The following is a 19,472-nucleotide window of genomic DNA, read 5'->3' on the forward strand; positions in this document are numbered from 1 at the left end:
ATTTAGCATATCATCCCTTCTCACAACTGTAATTGATTCTTTAACCAATAATGCTACCCCCCCTCCTCCTTTTTTATCACCCACTCTATCCTGCCTGAAAACTCTATATCCAGGGATTTTGAGCTGCCAATTATCCCCCTCTTTAAGCCAGGTTCCTGTTATAGCAATGATATCATGCTGCCATGTGTCTATCTGTTCCCTTAGCTCATCTGTAATAGTACAGTATTAGGTGGGATCAGACAGAGAGTACAAGAAAGTCTAAGACTGGTTTGCAGTGCATGTGTGTAAATGCACGCAGCGTGGTAAACAAGTTCAGTGAGCTGCAGGCGCAAATAGCCACGTGGGAATATGATGCCGTGGCGATAACGGAGACCTGGCTCAAAAAAGGGCAGGATTGAGTACTGAATATTCCTGGATACAAGGGTTTCAGGGAAGATATGGAAGGAAAGAAAGAAGGGGGGGTGGGGGGGGGTGGCAGTATTAAGGAGAACATTGCAGTACTGGAGAGAGAGGATATCCTGGAGGGGTCAAGGACAGAATCTATTTGGTTAGAGTTAAGAAATAAAAGAGGTGCCATTACACTACTGGGTGTATTCTAAAGGCCACCAACTAGTGGGAAGGAGATAGAGGAGCAAATTTGCAGGGAAATTACAGAGAGGTGCAAAAGCCATAGAGTAGTGATAACTGGAGACTTCAACTATCCTAATATACACTGGGATAACAATAATAATAAGGGGCGCAGAGGGGGAGGAATTTTTGAAATCTGTTCAGGAGAACTTTCTTAACCAGTACGTTTCAGGCCCAACGAGGAAGGAGGCATTGTTGGACTTGATTCTAGGGAATGAGGCGGGCCAATTGGAGCAAATGTCAGTGGGAGAGCGTTTAGGGAGCAGCGATCATAGTATCATAAGGTTTAGAATAGCTATGGAAAAGGACATGGACCACTCTAAAGTAAAAATACTCAATTGGAGGAGGGCCAATTTCAGTGAGATGAGAACACATCTAGTCCGGGTAAATTGGAAAACTGTAATTGAACAGTGGGCGGCCTTTAAGGAGATAGTTCGGGTACTGTCTAGGCACATTCCCAAGAGGCAGAAAGGTAGGGCAACTAAAGCCAGAGCTCCTTGGATGACAAAACTGTGAGCAAGATGAAATGGAAAAAAGTGGCATATGACAGGTGTCAGGTTGATAACACAAGTGAGAACCAGGCAGAATTTAGAAAGTGCAGAGGGGAAGTGAAAATGGAAATAAGAGGGGCAAACAGAGAGTATGGGAATACACTGGCGGCCAACATAAAAGAGAATCCAAAAGTCTTCTACAGACATGTTAACAGTAAACGGGTAGTAAGAGGAGGGGTGGGGCCGATTAGGGACTATAAAGGAGATCTACTCATGGAGGCAGAGAGGATGGATGAGGTACTAAATGAGTACTATGCATCTGTCTTTACCATGGAAGATGCTGCCAGAGTCTCAGTAAAGGAAGATATAGTTGAGATGCTGGATGGGCTAAAAATTGATAGAGGTACTTGAAAGGCTGGCTGTACTAGAATAAGGGGCTGCTGTTTCAAAACTGAGATGAGGAGAAACTTCTTCACTCAGAGGGTAGTAAGTCTGTGGAATTTGCTGCCCCAGGAAGCTGTGGAAGCTACATCATTAAATAAATTTAAAACAGAAATCGACAGTTTCCTAGAAGTAAAGGGAATTAGGGGTTACAGGGAGCGGGCAGGAAATTGCATATGAATTTAGATTTGAGATTAGGATCAGATCAGCCATGATCTTATTGAATGGCGGAGCAGGCTCGAGGGGCCGATTGGCCTACTCCTGCTCCTATTTCTTATGTACTTAAAGTAGATAAGTCACCCGGTCTGGATGGGATGCATCCTAGATTGCTGAGTGGGTAAGGGTGGAAATTGCAGAGGTACTGGCCATAACCTTCCAAACTTCCTTAGATATGGGGGTGGTGCCAGAGGACTGGAGAATTGCAAATGTTACACCCTTGTTCAAAAAAGGGTGCAAGGACAAACCGAGCAACTATAGGCCAGTCAGTTTAACCTCAGTGGTTGGGAAACTTTTAGAAACGATAATCCGGGTCAGAATTAACAGTCACTTGGACGAGTGTGGATTGATTAGGGAAAGCCAGCATGTATTTGTTAAAGGCAAATCGTGTTTAACTAACCTGATAGAATTTTTTGACAAGGTAACAGAGGGTAGATAGAAACATAGAAACTAGGAGTAGGAGTAGGCCATTCGGCCCTTCAAGCCTGCTCCATCATTCAATATGATCATGGCTGATCCTCTATCTTAATACCATATTCCCGCTCTCTCCCCATACCCCTTGATGCGTTTTGTGTCTAGAAATCTATCTAGCTCCTTCTTAAATTTATTCAGTGACTTGGCCTCCACAGCCTTCAGTGGTAGAGAATTCCATAGGTTCACCACCCTCTGAGTGAAGAAATTTCTCCTCATCTCAGTCCTAAATGTCCTACTCCATATCCTGACCCTCGTTCTAGACCACCAGCCAGGGGAAACATCCTCCCTGCATCCAGTCTGTCCAGCCCTGTCAGAATTTTACACATTTCAATGAGAACCCCTCTCGTTCTTCTAAACTCTAGTGAATACAGGCAATGCAGTTGATGTGGTGTATATTGGCTTTCAAAAGACATTTGATAAAAGTGCTGCACGGTAGGCTTATCAAGAAGATTGCAGCCCATGGAATAAAGGGGGCAGTAGCAACATGGCTAAGGGACAGAAAACAGAGAGTAGTGGGGAACGGTTGTTTTTTTTGGATATATTTGATTTGGACTTGGGTGCACAGGGCAGAGTTTCAAAATTTGCAGATGACACAAAACTTGGAAGGGCAGTAAACAGTGAGGAGGATAGTGATAGACTTCAAGGGAATATAGACAGGCTGGTGGCATGGGCAGACACGTGGCAGATGAAATTTAATGCAGAAAAATGTGAAGTGATACATTTCGGTAAGAAGAACGAGGAGAGGCAATATAAACTAGAGGCAGAACTCTAAAAGGGGTACAGGAACAGAGAGATCTGGGGGTATATGTGCACAGATCGTTGAAGGTGACAAGGCAGGTTGAGAAGGCAATTAAAAAAGCATACAGGATCCTGGACTTTATAAATAGAGGCATAGAGTACAAAAGTATGGAAGTCATGATGAACTGGTTCGGCCACAACTGGAGTATTGTGTCCAGTTCTGGGCACCACACTTTAGGAAAGATGTGAAGGCCTTAGAGAGGGTGCAGAAGAGATTTACTAGAATGATTCTAGGGATGAGGAACTGTATTTACGTGGATAGACTGGAGAAGCTGGGGTTGTTCTTTTTGGACAGAGAAGGTTGAGAGGAGATTTGATAGAGGTGTTCAAAATCATGAAGGGTCCAGACAGAGTAGATAGAAAGAAACTGTTCCCATTGGCAGAAGGGTCAAGGACCAGAGGGCATAGATTTAAGGCAAAAGTACCAAAGGTGACGAGGGAAAACTTTTTTACGCAGTGAGTGGTTATGATCTGGAATGCACTGCTCGAGGGGGTGGTGGAGGCAGATTCAATCATGGCCTTCAAAAAGGAACTGGTAAGTACTTGAAAGGAAAAAATTTGCAGGGCTATGGGGAAAGAGCAGGGGAGTGGGACTAGCTGGATTGCTCTTGTATAGAGCCGGCACGGACTCAATGGGCCGAACGGTCTCCTTCTGTGCTGTAACCTATGATTCTATGATACAAAGTGACTAAGCGCTTAGAGAAATTTGGGCTGATTAGAGAGAGCCAACATGGATTTGTAAAGGATAAATCATCTCTAACGAACCTAACTGAATTTTTTGAGGAAGTAATTAACGTAGTAGACAGGGGAATGTCTATGGATATAGTTTCTATGGACTTCCAGAAGACATTAGATAAGGTTCCACGTTAAGAAACTGCTGGCTAAAATTAAAGCTCACAGAGTTGAAGGCCTGGTTAGGAGACTGGGGAGGCGGTGGAAGTGACTAGTGGTGTCCCACAACGATCTGTGCTGGGGCCTCAACTATTCACTATATTTATTGATGACTTAGATAACACAATAGAGTGTCAAATATCCAAGTTTGCCGATGACACAAATTTAGGTGGCATAGTAAGTATTGTAGTCGGGAGCATAAAAGACATTGATAGATTGGGTGAGTGAGCAAAACTGGCAAATGGATTTCAATGCAGGTAAGTGCAAGGTCATTCACTTTGGACCAAAAAAGGATCGACCAGATTATTTTTTAAATAGTGAAAAGCTCGTAACAGTGGAGATTTAGAGGTCCATGTACATGGATCAATAAAATGTAGTGGGGTCAGGTACAAAAATTAATCAAAAAGGCTAATGCAATGTTAGCCTTTATATCTAGAGGGCTAGAATATAAAGGGGAGGAAGTTTTGCTACACAAAGCCCTGGTTAGACCATATCTGTTGTACTGTGTACAGTTCCGGGCACTGCACCATAGAACGGATATACTGGCCTTGGAAGGAGTGCTGCGCAGATTCACCAGAATGATACCAGGGCTCCAAGGGTTAGATCATGAGGAGAGATTACATAAACTAGGCTTGTATTCCTGGGAATATAGAAGGTTAAGAGGTGATTTGATTGAGGTTTTTAGGATTTTGAAGGAATTGATAGGATAGATAGAGAGAAACTTTTTTCGCCGGTTGGGACAAGTGGCCATAATCTTAAAATCAAAGCCAGGCCATTTAGGAGAGAAGTTAGGAAACACTTCTTCATACAATGGGTGGTAGAAGTGTGGAACTCTCTCCCACAAAAAGCAGTAGATGCTAGCTCAATTAATCATTTACAATCTGAGATTGATAGATTTTTTTGTTAGCCATGGGCATTAAGGGATATGGAGCCAAGTTGGGTAAATGGAGTTAGGATACAGATCAGTCATGATCTCAATGAATGGTGGAACAGGCTCGAAGGACTGAATGGCCTACTCCCATTCCCATGTACAAGCTTCGGATATGAACTCGGGTTCGGGACTTCATTAAATCATACAGCACACAAGGAGGCCATTCTGCCCATCGTATCTGTGCCGACTCTTTGAAAGAGCTATCCAATTAATCCCACTCCTGAATTCACCTTTATGGGTGAATTCACAAAAATGTAACCTTCTCCCAGGTGGAATTTTAAAGGGTACGGGGAGTGAGCAGTAGAGTGGGATTGGACTGGGTGGGATATTAAAGGGTATGTGGAGTGAGCAGGAGCGAGGGATTAGACTGGGTGGGATATTAAAGGGTACATGGAGTGAGCAGGAGTGGGATTAGACTGGGTGGGATATTAAAGGGTACGTGGAGTGAGCAGGAGAGTGGGAATGGACAGGGGGGCTGATGTGGAGAAACACTCGGTTTAAATGCCCAACTCAGTACGAGGACAATCTATGATTTGCCAACCAATGGAAACAATTTATCACTATTTTGCCTCTCAAAACCTTTCATAATTTTTAAAACCTTTATTAGTTTCCCCCTTAATTGGTGGTCTTAAAAAAAAACCCCAATTTCTTTAAAACTATAACCTCTCTTGCTGCCATTAGTCCACTGATGCTTCACTGTACCCTTTCCACAGCTCTAATATCCTTGCCATAATGGGGAGTCCAAAACTACAAGTAATACTCCAACAGAAAACAGGAAGTCAGGGTTAAACAGAAAGTCAGGGTTAAGGGTAGTTCCTCAGACTGGCAAAAGGCGGGAAGTGGTGTTCCACAAGGATCGGTGCTGGGACCACTTTGCATAAACGATTTGGACTCCAGAATCAGAAGTACAATTTCAAAATTTGAGGATGACACCAAATTGGGGGATATAATTAATACGACTAAATACAAGAGGACATTAATAAACTTGCAGAATGGGCATGTAATTGGCAAATGAATTTCAATATAGATAAGTGTGAGGTGAAAGTAACAGTCTAAAAGGGATAGAGGAGCAAAGGGATCTTAGGGTATAGATACATAAATCACTAAAAGTAGCGACGCAGGTTAATAAGTCCATAAAAAAAGCAAACAAAGCACTGGGGTTCATTTCTAGAGGGACAGAATTGAAAAGCGGGAAAGTTATGTCAAACTTGTATCAAACCTTGATTTGAAAACAGAGTTTTGGTCTCCACATTATAAAAATGATATACAGGCAGAGGGTTCAAAAAAGATTTACATGGATGATAGCAGAACTGAGAAGATACATTTATCAGGAAAGACTGAACAGGCTGGGGCTCTTTTCTCTAGAAAAGAGAAGGCTGTGGGGTGACCTAATAGAGGCCTTTAGAATTATGAAGGGGTTTGATAGGGTAGGCGTAGAGAAGAACTTTCCACTTGTGGGAGAGTCCAAAACTAGGGGCCATCAATATAAGATAGCCAACAATAGGGAATTCAGGAGAAACTTTTTTTTTTAACCCAAAGAGTGGTAAGAATGTGGAACTCGCTACCACATGGAATAATTGAACGAATAGCATTTAAGATAAACACACGAGGGAGAAAGGAATAGAAGGATATGCTGACAGGGCGAGATGAAGAGAGGTATGAGGAGGCTTGTGTGGAGGATAAACACTGGCACAGACCAGTTTGGCCGAATGGCCAGTTTCTGTGCTGTAAATGCTATGTCATGTGGGATATTAAAGGGTACGGGGAGTGAGCAGGGGGCTGGGATTAGACAAGGTGGAAATTGAAGGGTAAGGGGAGTGAGGAGAGTGGGACTAGACAAGGTGTTATTTTAAAAGGCATGGGGAGCGAGCAGGAGAGTGGGACCAGACTGGGTGGGATATTAAAGGGTATGGGGCACGAGCAGGAGAGTGGGACCAGACTGGGTGGGATATTAAAGGGTATGGGGCACGAGCAGGAGAGTGGGACTAGACAAGGTGGAATTTTAAAGGTGGTTAGAATGTGGAACTCGTCACCACACGGAGTAGTTGAGGTGAATAGCATAATTGATTGAAGGGGAATCTAGATAAGCACATGAGGGAGAAAGGATTATAAGAGTATGTTGATAGGGTTAGATGAAGAGGGGGTCAGAGGAGGATTGTGTGGAGCACAAGTACCAGCATGGGCCAAATGGCCTGTTTTGTGCTGTATTCTATGTAATGGTCTAACTAACGTCTTGTATGACTCTTCCTTCTATATTTAACACCACCATACGAAAACGTAGAATCTTATTTGCCTCTTTCAAAAAAAAAGCCTTTTCTACCTGTACCCACACCTTTAAACGTCTCTCCACCTGTACCCACACCTTTAAACGTCTCTCTACCTGTACCTACACCTTTAAGCATCTCTCCACCTGTACCCACACCTTTAAGCATCTCTCATGATCCTCCCCCTAAGAATCTTGCTGTTTAGGGTATAATTTCATTGTTCTTTTTCCAAAAGGTACTACTTCACACAGTGCTCATTTTTGTTACCAGCCTTTTATGAAGCATTTCGGTCAGTATCTTGAGAATCACGGAGAGCTGCACACTGAAGCTGCACGGAGTTTGATACTGGTACAATAAAGCCCATCTGTATAAACCCCATCTCAATTTTTATTCTCAAGACCGAACCTTTCAAAAAAAAACCTTCCATGCAACAGGTGCCAATTCATTAATCTGTATGATTTAGTTTTCTTAAACCCCAACCTCCTTGTTCTGTTTTAGTTCCCCAGGTTTCCCCTGATGAACTTCTCCTGTCTCCAGATCCTCAAATGCTCCATATGCAGAATCTGAAAGAAAAACATAAAGTGTGAAAACACTTGCGAACAGTAACAGACAAGGGGATAATGCTCACTGTGGGTGCAGATGGAAAACTGCCAGTAGCAGATCCATAATGAGGAGGAGAATCAGGCAGGGTGTTGAATGGACAGACAATCTGCTACTGCCATTCCCGCCCCATCGAGAGCTGATTCATGGAAATATCCCCCTCCTGCAGGTCAGAGGGGGAGGGGTGGGGTGGATGGGAAGGGATCAGAATGAATTACGCATTGAATTCAACCAAGAGACTACCTAAATCATTGTCCTTGTGTTCAATGCCCTGTGACTGTGAATCCTGAAGGCTTATTTAAAAATCATTGTCGTGGGCCCCCCCTCCCTGTGGGACTCTTCTCCACATTGCCTTAAGTTTGACCCAGCACAATAATGCTATACAGCAAAAACCCTTTTCCGATATAAGCCAAGTTTGGGAGGACAGGGTCCATATAGTATTCTGGGTGTTGTTCAGCAATAGAGAATTGAATGGTATTACTGTATCTCCCACCTACCATCTTCTCCAAGGAGAGTGGTTGCATCTTTATCGGATTCCCATTTTCCTGTCACGAAACAGTCCCGGACACTGTTCATCACCTGTGCAGACAGAATAAACACTTTCAGCGTAAACACCTCATTATATAAAAAAAAAACATTTTCCCCTCAAAAGGTGTTGACTCCTTTTGAAAAGGAAAAATTTGCAGGGCTATGTAGAAAGAGCAGGGCGGCGGGACCAATTGGATAGCTCTTTCAAAGAGTTTGTAGATGACACAAAACTTGGCAATGCAGTAAACAGTGAGGAGGATAGTAACAGACTTCAGGAGGACAGACAGACTGGTGAAATGGGCAGACACATGGCAGATGAAATTTAATGCAGTGAAGTGATGCCCCCTCCTCATTCTTCCTACCAAAATGCAAGTAAAACTAAATTATATAATTTTAAAGGGGGTACAGGAACAGAGAGACCTGAAGGTTCACATACACTAAATCGTTGATGGTGGCAGGACAAGTTGAGAAGGCTGTTAAATAGGCATATGGGATCCTTGGCTTTATAAACAGAGGCAGAGTGCAAATGCAAGGAAGTTATGCTAAACCTTTATAAATTACTGGTTAGGCCTCAGCTGGAGTATTGTATTCAATTCTGGGCACCACACTTTAGGAAGGATGTCAAGGCCTTAGAGAGGGTGCAGAAGAGATTTACTAGAATGGTACCAGGGATGAGGGACTTCAGTTTTGTGGAGAGACTGAAGAAGCTGATGTTAGGGAACTTGGGGAAATAAATAGTGATGTCTTGAGGAGTGTACATATTACAGAGAGGGAGGTGCTGGAAGTCTTAACGCGCATCAAGGTAGATAAATCTCCGGGACCTGATGAAATGTATCCCAGGACGTTATGGGAGGTTAGGGAGGAAATTGCGGGTCCCCTAGCAGAGATATTTCAATCATCAACAGCTACAGGTTAGGTGCCTGAAGATTGGAGGGTAGCAAATGTTGTGCCTTTGTTTAAGGAGGGCGGCAGGGAAAAGCCTGGGAACTACAGACCGGTGAGCCTGACATCTGTAGTGGGTAAGTTGTTAGAGGGTATTCTGAGAGACAGGATCTACAGGCATTTGGAGAGGCAGGGACTGATTAGGAACAGTCAGCATGGTTTTGAGTGGAAAATCATGTCTCACGAATTTGATTGAGTTTTCTGAAGGGGTAACCAAGAAGATAGACGTGGTCTACATGGACTTTAGCAAAGCCTTTGACAAGGTACCGCATGGTAGGTTGTTACATAAGGTTAAATCTCACGGGATCCAAGGTGAGGTAGCCAATTGGATACAAAATTGGATTGACGGCAGAAGACAGAGGGTGGTTGTAGAGGGTTGTTTTTCAAACTGGAGGCCTGTGACCAGCGGTGTGCCTCAGGGATCGGTGCTGGGTCCGCTGTCATTTGTTATTTATATTAATGATTTGGATGAGAATTTAGGAGGCATGGTTAGTAAGTTTGCAGATGACACCAAGATTGGTGGCATTGTGGACAGTGAAGAAGGTTATCTAGGATTGCAACGGGATCTTGATAAATTGGGCCAGTGGGCCGATGAATGGCAGATGGAGTTTAATTTAGATAAATGTGAGGTGATGCATTTTGGTAGATCGAATCGGGCCAGGACCTACTCTGTTAATGGTAGGGCGATGGGGAGAGTTATAGAACAAAGAGATCTGGGAGTACAGGTTCATAGCTCCTTGAAAGTGGAGTCACAGGTGGATAGGGTGGTGAAGAAGGCATTCGGCATGCTTGGTTTCATTGGTCAGAACATTGAATACAGGAGTTGGGATGTCTTGTTGAAGTTGTACAAGACATTAGTAAGGCCACACTTGGAATACTGTGTACAGTTCTGGTCACCCTATTATAGAGTCATAGAGTCATAGAGTTATACAGCACGGATAGAGGCCCTTCGGCAGAAAAGATTTACAAGGATGCTACTGGGACTTGATGGTTTGACTTATAGGGAGAGGTTGGATAGACAGACTTTTTTCCCTGGAGAGTAGGAGGTTTCGGGGTGATCTTATAGAAGTCTATAAAATAATGAGGGGCATAGATAAGGTAGATAGTCAAAATCTTTTCCCAAAGGTAGGGGAGTCTATAACGAGGGGGCATAGATTTAAGGTGAGAGGGGAGAGATACAAAAGGGTCCAGAAGGGCAATTTTTTCACTCAAAGGGTGGTGAGTGTCTGGAACGAGCTGCCAGAGGCAGTAGTAGAGGCGGGTACAATTTTGTCTTTTAAAAAGCATTTGGACAGTTACATGGGGAAGATGGGTATCGAGGGATATGGGCCAAGTGCAGGCAATTGGGACTAGCTTAGTGGTATAAACTGGGCGACATGGACATGTTGGGCCGAAGGGCCTGTTTCCATGTTGTAAACTTCTATGATTCTAAGCTGGGGTTGTTCTCCTTAGAACAGAGAAGGTTAAAGGGAGATTTAATTGAGGTGTTCAAAATTATGAAGGGTTTTGATAGAGTAAATAAGTAGAAACTGTTTCCACTGGCAGAAGGGTCAGTAACCAGAGGGGACAGATTTAAGATAATTGGCAAAAGAACCAAAGGGGGGATAAGGAGACATTTCTTTCATGCAGCGAGTTGTAATGATCTGGAATGCACTGCCTGAAAGGGCAGTGGAAGCTGAATCAATAGTAACTTTCAAAAGGGAATTGGATAAATACTTGAAATGGTGAAATATTAAGGGCTATGGGGAAAGAGGAGGGTTTGGGACTAATTGGATAGCTCTTCCAAAGAGCCGGCACAGGCACGACGGGCCGAACGGCCTCCTTCTCTGCTCATCGTTCTATGAAATTATTGGCTCATGTTGCATTTTCTAATTGGTTTGGTTTTTCTACTGTGGAAAATAATTCATTCACACACCTGCAAAAATCACAGCTCGTGACAGGCTGCTTCTCAGTAGAAAAAAAACAATTAACACCAGGAAAACTAAAGCTTTTCGCTCACCCTGTTTGAGGAAAGAGTCGGTCTGTAGTCTGTTTTCTTCAACACCTCTACCATGCCAACCTAAAATGCCCCTCAATTGTCCAGCTTGGTGGGGCTGCTTGGTTCCATCCGATTGTTCCCACTGTATTCCACCAATGGCTTCTATTCCCGCCCCTGCACTGTCATATCGGGAGTTTCCAAGGATTCATTCTTGGTCCCCTCACCTTCCACGTCTACATGCTGTTATTTAGCGACATCATCTGCAGATGGTGAACCAGCTTTTACAGAAAGGCTAATGACACCCAGCTCCACCTCCCCACCATCGCTCACAACCCCTCCACCATCTCTGTACTGTCAGGCTATTTGTCCAACATCCAGTCTTGGATAAACCATAATTTCCTTCAGCTGAACATTGGGAAGACTGCAGCCAATGGCCCGGAAATTGCTCATGAAATAACAGTGAGGCACACGCGTAGTCAAACACGGAAATCCGGAAACAGCTCTACCATCTGCCCTGCTCATTAAAAGAGATTTCGCCGGCTGAATGAATGGATCAATGTGAACTTGCTGCACTGCCCAGCTGGAAACGAACTAATCTCTCCGTAAAAAAGGTACACTGGTTTCTTTTTAGGTCTACACTAACTTTTAACGGGCACTGAAAAATTAACTTTTAAAAATGTGGTGTCTAATTCCTCCCAATATTAATTGTTACATTGAGTTTCATCGAAACAGCGCAGAATCAGGCCATTTGGCCCAACCGGCCTATGCCCGCGTTTATGCTCCACACGAACCTCCTCCCTCTCTCATCTAACCCCATCAGCATATCCTTCTATTCCTTTCTCCCTCATGTGCTTATCTAGCTTCCCCTTAAATGCATCTATGCTATTTGTCTCAACTACTCCATGTGGTAGCGCATTCCACATTCTTACCGCTCTTGGGTAAAGACTTTTCTCCTAGTATCATAGAAAGGTTTCAGCACGGAAGGAGGCCATTCAGCCCATCGAGTCCGTGCCGGCTCTATGCAAGAGCAATCCAGCTAGTCCCACTCCCCCGCCTTATCCCTGTAGCCCTGTAAATCTTTTCCTTTCAAGTACTTATCCAGTTCCCTTTTGAAAGTCATGATTGAATCTGCCTCCACTATCCCCTCGGGCAGTGCATTCCAGATCATAGCCACTCACTGAATAAAGTTTTTCCTCATCACCTTTGGTTCTTTTGCCAATCACCTTAAATCTATGTCCTCTGGTTCTTGACCCTTCCATTAATGGGAACAGTTTCTCTCCATCTACTCTGTCTAGACCCTTCATGATTTTAAATACCTCTATCAAATCTCCTCTCAACCTTCTCTGTTCCAAAGAGAACCCCAGCTTCTCCAGTCTATCCACGTAACTAAAGTCCCTCATCGCTGGAATCATTCTAGTAAATCTTTTTTGCACCCTCTCTAAGGCCTTCACATCTATCCTAAAGTGCGGTGCCCGGAACTGGACACAATACTCCAGTTGTGGTTGAACCAGTGTTTTATAAAGGTTCATCATGACTTCCTTGCTTTTGTACTCTATGCCTCTATTTATAAAGCCCAGGATCCTGTATGCTTTTTTAACCGCTTTCTCAATCTGCCCTGCCACCTTCAATGATTTGTGCACATATACCTCCAGATCTCTCTGTTCCTCCACCCCTTTTAGAATTGTGCCCTCTAGTTTATATTGCCTCTCATCATTTTTCCTACCGAAATGCATCACCTCGCATTTTTCCGCGTTAAACTTCATCTGCCACGTGTCTGCCCATGCCAATAGAATATCTATATCCTCTTGAAGTCTATCACTATCCTTCTCACTGTTCACTACATTTCCAAGTTCTGTGTCATCTGCAAATTTGGAAATTGTGCCCTCTACACCCAAGTCCAAGCCATTAATATCAAGAAAAGCAGTGGTCCTAGTACTGACCCCTGGGGAACACCACTGTGCACTCCCCTCCAATCTGAAAATCAACCGTTCACCACTACTCTCGGTTTCCTGTTACTTAGCCAATTCTGTATCCATGTTGCTACTGCCCCCTTTATTCCATGGGCTTCAGTCTTGATGACAAGCCTATTATGCGGCACTTTATCAAATGCCTTTTGAAAATCCATATACACCACATCAACTGCATTGCCCTCACTGACTCTCTGTTACCTCATCAAAAAACTCTATCAAGTTAGTTAAATACGATTTGCCTTTAACAAATCTGTGCTGGCTTTCCCTAATCAATCCACACTCGTCCAAGTGACTGTGAATTCTGTCCCGGATTATTGTTTCTAAAAGTTTCCCCACCACTGAGGTTAAACTGACTGTCTTGTAGTTGCTGGGTTTATCCTTACACCCTGAATTCCCTATTGGATTTATTAGCGACTATTTTATATTTATGCCCTCGAGTTTTGGACTCCCCCACAAGTGGAAGCATTTTCTCAGTCAAATTTTATTTGGTTGCTTCTATAAAGCGCCTTGGGACGTTTTAATACATTAAAAGTGCTATATAAATGCAAGTTGTTGTTGTCTACCCTATCAAACCCTTTCATTATCTTAAAGACCTCTATCAGGTTACCCCACAGCCTTCTCCTTTCTAGAGAAAAGGGCCCCATCCTGTTCAATCTTTCCTGATAAGGATATCCTCAGAGTTCTGGTATCATCCCTGGGAATCTTTTTTGCATCCTCTGCATCTTTATCCTTTCTATAATATGGAGACCAGAACTGTGCACAGTACACCAAGTGCGGTCTAACCAAGATTCTACACAAGTTTAACATAACTACTCTGCTTTTCAATTCTATCCCTCTAGAAATCAACCCGAGTGTTTGATTTGCCATTTTTATGACCTAAAAAACCCGCATCACTACTTTTAGTGATTTGTGTATCTGTACCTCTCGATCCCTTTGCTCCTTTACCCCATTTAGACTATTATCCAAGCAGTATGTGGCCTCCTTATTGCACCTCACATTTACCTATATCGAAATTCATTTTCCAATTGTTGTTGGGAACATTTAAAAAAAAGTTTAAAAAATTTAAAATTGTTATTTGCTTACTTATTGTGTCTCTTATCTCAGTCTTTCAATCTTACCCTCTATTTTACTTTCTCTGGCTGATTTTATAGTGAATTTACTAATCTGTCTGACATTTCCAACTTCTGCATGGCTTATCAAGGATGCTTCCAGCTCTCACAGCTCCAAGACCACTGCAATTCTTGCAGGTCTCCATTGAAACAAGTTGGCGCCCAGAAGCCTGCGAAATGTTTGTGGGTGAGTTAGTTACTTACGAGCGGTGGGAGACGTTCATTCACCGCTCACCGCAATTTCTGGGCTATTGTCTTCGGTCCCTGCCACAAATTCCGTTCCCTTGCCACCGATTCTACCCCCACCACCCCACCCCCCAGCCACTGTCTCGGGCTGAACCAGACAGTTCACAATCTTGGTGCTCTATTTGACCCTGAGCTGAGCTTCCGACCCCATATCCTCTCCATCATCAAGGCCGCCTACTTCCACCTCTGCAGCATCGCTCATCTCCACTGTTCATCTCCTGTTGAAACCCCTCCCGTGCCTTTATCACCTCCAGAATAGACTATTCCAATGCTCCACTGGCTGGTTTCCCACCGTCCACCCTCCATAAACTTGAGCACATCCAAAGCTCTGCTGCCTGTATCCTAACTCACACCAAGTCCCGTTCTCCCATCACCCCTGTGCTCGCTGACCTACATTGGCTCCCGGTCCGACAACGCCTCAATTTTAAAATTCTCGTCCTTGCTTCAAATCCCTCCATGGCCTCACCCCTCCCCATCTCTGTAACCTCCTCCAGCCCTACAACCCTCAGAGAACTCAGCGTGCCTCTAACTCTGGCCTCTTGTGTATCCCCCACTCCCTGCGACCCACCATTGCCGGCCGTGCCTTCAGCCATCTAGGCCCTAAGCTCTGGAATTCCCTCCCTAAACGTCGTCCCCTCTCTACCCCTTTTAAGATGCTTCTTAAAACCTACCTCTTTGACCAAGCTTTTAGTCAACTGTCCTAATGGCTCCTTCTTTGGCTTGGTGTAAGTTTTGTCTGATTACGCTCGTGAAGCACCTTAGGATTTTTATTACTTTGAAGGCCCAATATAGATGCAAGTTCTTAGTATCATTGCAGGTACAGCACGGGAGGCTGCCATTCGGCCCATCGTGCCCGTGCCAGCTCTTTGGAAAAGATATCCAATTAGTCCCATTCCCCTGCTCTTTCCCCATAACCCAGTAAATTTTATCCCTTCAAGTACTTATCGAATTCCCTTTTGAAAGTTACGATTGAATCCACTTCCACCGCCCTTTCAGGCAGCGCATTCTAGATCATCATAACTGAGTAAAAAAATGTTTAGTTTTGAAGTTAAATAATTTTGAACTGTAAAATATCCTTTTGGAAGTCTACGCAAGCATTTGGAGATGTTATTTCGCTAAACTCCAGTCATCATAAACTTGGTTTGTTGCCGGGAGATAAAGTGCAAGGGAAAATTTGTAAGCTCTTTTGCCGATCACTTTAAATCTGTGACCTCTGGTTACTGACCCTTCAGCCACAGGAAACAGTTTCTCCTTATTTACTCAGTCAAATCAGTTCATGATTTTGAACACCTATGTCAAATCTCCCCTTAACCTTCTCTGTTCTAAGGAGAACAACCCCAGCTTCTCCAATCTCTCCACATAACTGAAGTCCCTCATCCCTGGTACCATTCTAGTGAATCTTCTCTGCACCCTCTCTAAGGCCTTGACATCCTTCCTAAAATGTGGTGCCCAGAATTGAACACAATGCTCCAGCTGAGGCTTAACCAGTGTATTATAAAGGTTTACCATAACTTCCTTGCTTTTGTACTCATGTCTTTATTAATAAAGCCCAGGATCCCATAAGCTTTTTTAACAGTCTTCTCAACTTGTCCTGCCACCTTCAAAACTTAGTGTACATACACCCCCAGGTCTCTCTGTTCCTGTACTCCCTTTAGAATTGTACCATTTAGTTTATATTGCCTCTCCTCATTCTTCCGACCAAAATGTATCACTTCACACTTCTCTGCGTTAAATTTCATCTGCCATGTGTCTGCATATTTCACCAGTCTATGTCCTCCTGAAGTCTGTTACTATCCTCCACAATGTTTACTACATTGCGGAGTTTCGTGTCATCTGCAAACTTTGAAATTATATCCTCTCTACCCAAGTCCAGGTTATTAATATCTAAGGTAGTAATCTCAGGATTACTCCCAGTGCCACCTGCTAGCGAGAGCAGAAATAGGAGAATAGACCAGATGAATGCGAGGCTTGAGAGATGGTGTAGGAGGGAGGGGTTTAAATTCCTGAGGCATTGGGACCGATTCTGGGAAAGGCGGGACCTGTACGAGCTGGACGGGTTGCACCCAAGCAGAACCGGGACCAATATCCTCGCGGGGGCATTTGCTAGTTCTGTTGGGGAGGGTTTAAACTAGTATGGCAGGGGGATGGGAAGCAAAGGACAGGTACAGATAGGACAAATTCAGACCAGGAAATGGGGAGTAGAAAAGCAGTTAATGACGTAGTTAGCGACTCAGAAAGGCAAAAGAAGCAAAGGTTAAATAGTGTTCAGCACAGGAATTTGACGGGGTTAAAGGGTATATACTTCAATGCAAGGAGTATTACAAACAAAGCAGATGAGCTAAGGGCACAGATAGATACATGGCAGCTTGATATCATTGCTATAACAGGAACCTGGCTTAAAGAGGGGGATAATTGGCAGCTCAATATCCCTGGATATAGAATTTTCTGGCAGGATAGAGTGGGTGATAAAAAAGGAGGGGGGGTAGCATTATTGGTTAAAGAATCAATTACAGTTGTGAGAAGGGATGATATGCTAAATGGATCATCAATCGAGGACATATGGGTTGAGCTAAGAAATAAAAACGGGGCAGTCACACTACTAGGAGTGTACTATAGACCCCCGAATAGCGAAAGGGAGATAGAAGAACAAATATGTAGACCAATTTCTGAGTGCAAAAATAAGAGGGCAATAATAGTAGGGGACTTCAACTACCCTAACATCAACTGGGATTCAAACAGTGTGAGGGGCACAGAGGGCGCAAAATTCTTGATCGGTGTCCAGGAGAACATTTTTTTAAGCCAGTACGTGACAAGCCAACAAGAAGGGATGCAATTCTAGATTTAGTCCTAGGAAATGAAGATGGGCAAGTGGGTGAAGTGACAGTGGGTGACCATACTGGGGATAGTGACCACAATTCAGTTAGTTTTAGCATTATTTTGGAAAAGAGGAGTTAAATCAGGAGTAAACGTTTTAAATTGGGGGAAGGCAAATTTTACAGAACTAAGAGGTGATTTGACTGGACACAACTACTTGAGGAGAAATCAGTGACAAACCAGTGGGAGGCACTAAGAAGTGAAATTGTACGGGTACAATGTAGACATGTCCCTTCAAAGAAAAAGGGTGGCTCTGCTAAATTTAGAGCCCCCTGGTTGTCTAGAAGTATACGGGGCAAGATAAAGCAGAAAAAGAAAGCTTATGACTGTCACAGAAAACTAAATAATGCAGAAAGCCTAGAGGAGTATAGAAAGTACAGGGATGATGTAAAAAAGGAAATAAGGTAAGCAAAGAGAGGGAATGAAAAAATATTAGCTAGTAAGATTAAAGAAAACCCAAAGATGTTTTATCAGTACGTTAAGAACAAGAGGATAGCTAAGGAAAAGGTGGGACCTATCAGGAATGATAAGGGTAACTTGTGTGTAGAAGCAGAGGATGTGGGTAGGGTTTTAAATTAATATTTTGTCTCCGTATTCACAAAGGAAAGGGATGATCCGGACGTAGTAGTTAAAGAGGAGAGGTATGAAATATTGGATAAGGTAAACATAATGAGAGAGGAAGTACTAGAGGGACTGGAATCCTTGAAAGTTGATAAGTCACCAGGGCCGGATGGATTGTTTCCTAGGATATTGAAGGAAGCCAGGGAGGAAATAGCGGATGCTCTGAGGATCATTTTCCAATCCTCACTAGATACAGGGGAGGTACCGGAGGACTGGAAGACTGCAAACGTAGTACCATTGTTTAAAAAGGGTACGTGGGAAAGGCCGAACAACTATAGGCCGGTCAGTCTTACCTCGGTGGTGGGCAAACTATTAGAATCAATACTGAGAGATAGGATAAACTGTCACTTGGAAAGGCATAGTTTAATCAGGGATAGTCAGCATGGATTTGTTCAGGGAAGGTCATGCCGTACAAATCTGATTGAATTCTTTGAGGAAGTGACTAGGAGGATTGATGAGGGTAGTGCAGTGGATTTCGTCTACATGGATTTTAGTAAGGCATTTGACAAGGTCCCACATGGCAGACTGGTCAGAAAGATAAAAGCTCAAGGGATACAGGGAAATGTGGCGAATTGGATCCAAAATTGGCTCAGTAACAGGAAACAACGGGTAAAAGTCGAGGGATGTCTTTGCGAATGGAAATCCGTTTCCAGTGGTGTGCCACAGGGCTCAGTGTTGGGTCCCTTGCTGTTTGTGGTATATATTAATGATATGGACTTGAATGTAGGGGGCATGATTGGCAAATTTGCAGATGACACAAAATTGGCCGTGTGGTTGATAGTGAAGAGGACTCCAAGAAGATATCAATGGGTTGGTGGAGTGGGCGGAAAAGTGGCAAATGGAGTTCAACCCGGAGAAGTGTGAGGTAATGCACTTAGGGAGGGCAAACAGTAAAAGGGAATACGGAGTAAATGGGAATATATTGAGAGGAGTAGAGGAAGTGAGAGACCTTGGAGTGCATGTGCACAGGTCCCTGAAGGTGGCAGTACAAGTAGATAAGGTTGTGAAGAAGGCATACGGAATGCTCACCGTTATTAGCCGAGGTATAGAATACAAAAGCAGGGATGTAATGATGGAACTGTATAAAACGCTGGTATGGCCACAGCTGGAGTACTGTGCGCAGCTCTGGTCACCACATTACAGGAAGGACGTAATTGCTCTGGAGAGAGTGCAGAGAAGATTTACAAGAATGTTGCCAGGTCGTGAAAATTGCAGCTACAAGGAGAGATTGGATAGGCTGGAGCTTGGAGCAGAGGAGGCTGAGGGGTGACTTGATTGAGGTGTACAAAATTATGAGGGGCCCAGATAGAGTAGACAGGAAGTACCTGTTTCCCCTAGCGGAGAGTTCAAGAACGAGAGGACATAGATTTAAGCTGATTGGCGGAAGGATTAGAGGGGACATGAGGAAAACTTTTTTACCCAGAGGGTGGTGGGTGTATGGAATTTGCTGCCCGAATTGGTGGTAGAGGCA

At 43.7% G+C, this 19,472-nt stretch overlaps 1 protein-coding gene across 1 annotated transcript in view; it reads right to left on the reverse strand.

Moving 5' to 3' along the window:
• The window catches only part of bms1 (BMS1 ribosome biogenesis factor), a 91,904-nt gene that overhangs the window by 26,149 nt on the left and 46,283 nt on the right, over positions 1-19,472 (reverse strand). The window contains 2 exon segments of the mRNA XM_067972778.1: positions 7,614-7,696; positions 8,231-8,312. Of these exon segments, the coding sequence (XP_067828879.1) occupies positions 7,614-7,696; positions 8,231-8,312 (165 nt within the window).

The sequence above is a fragment of the Heptranchias perlo genome, chromosome 36 (assembly GCF_035084215.1).
Source record: "Heptranchias perlo isolate sHepPer1 chromosome 36, sHepPer1.hap1, whole genome shotgun sequence".
In the NCBI taxonomy this organism is placed as follows: Eukaryota; Metazoa; Chordata; class Chondrichthyes; order Hexanchiformes; family Hexanchidae; genus Heptranchias; species Heptranchias perlo.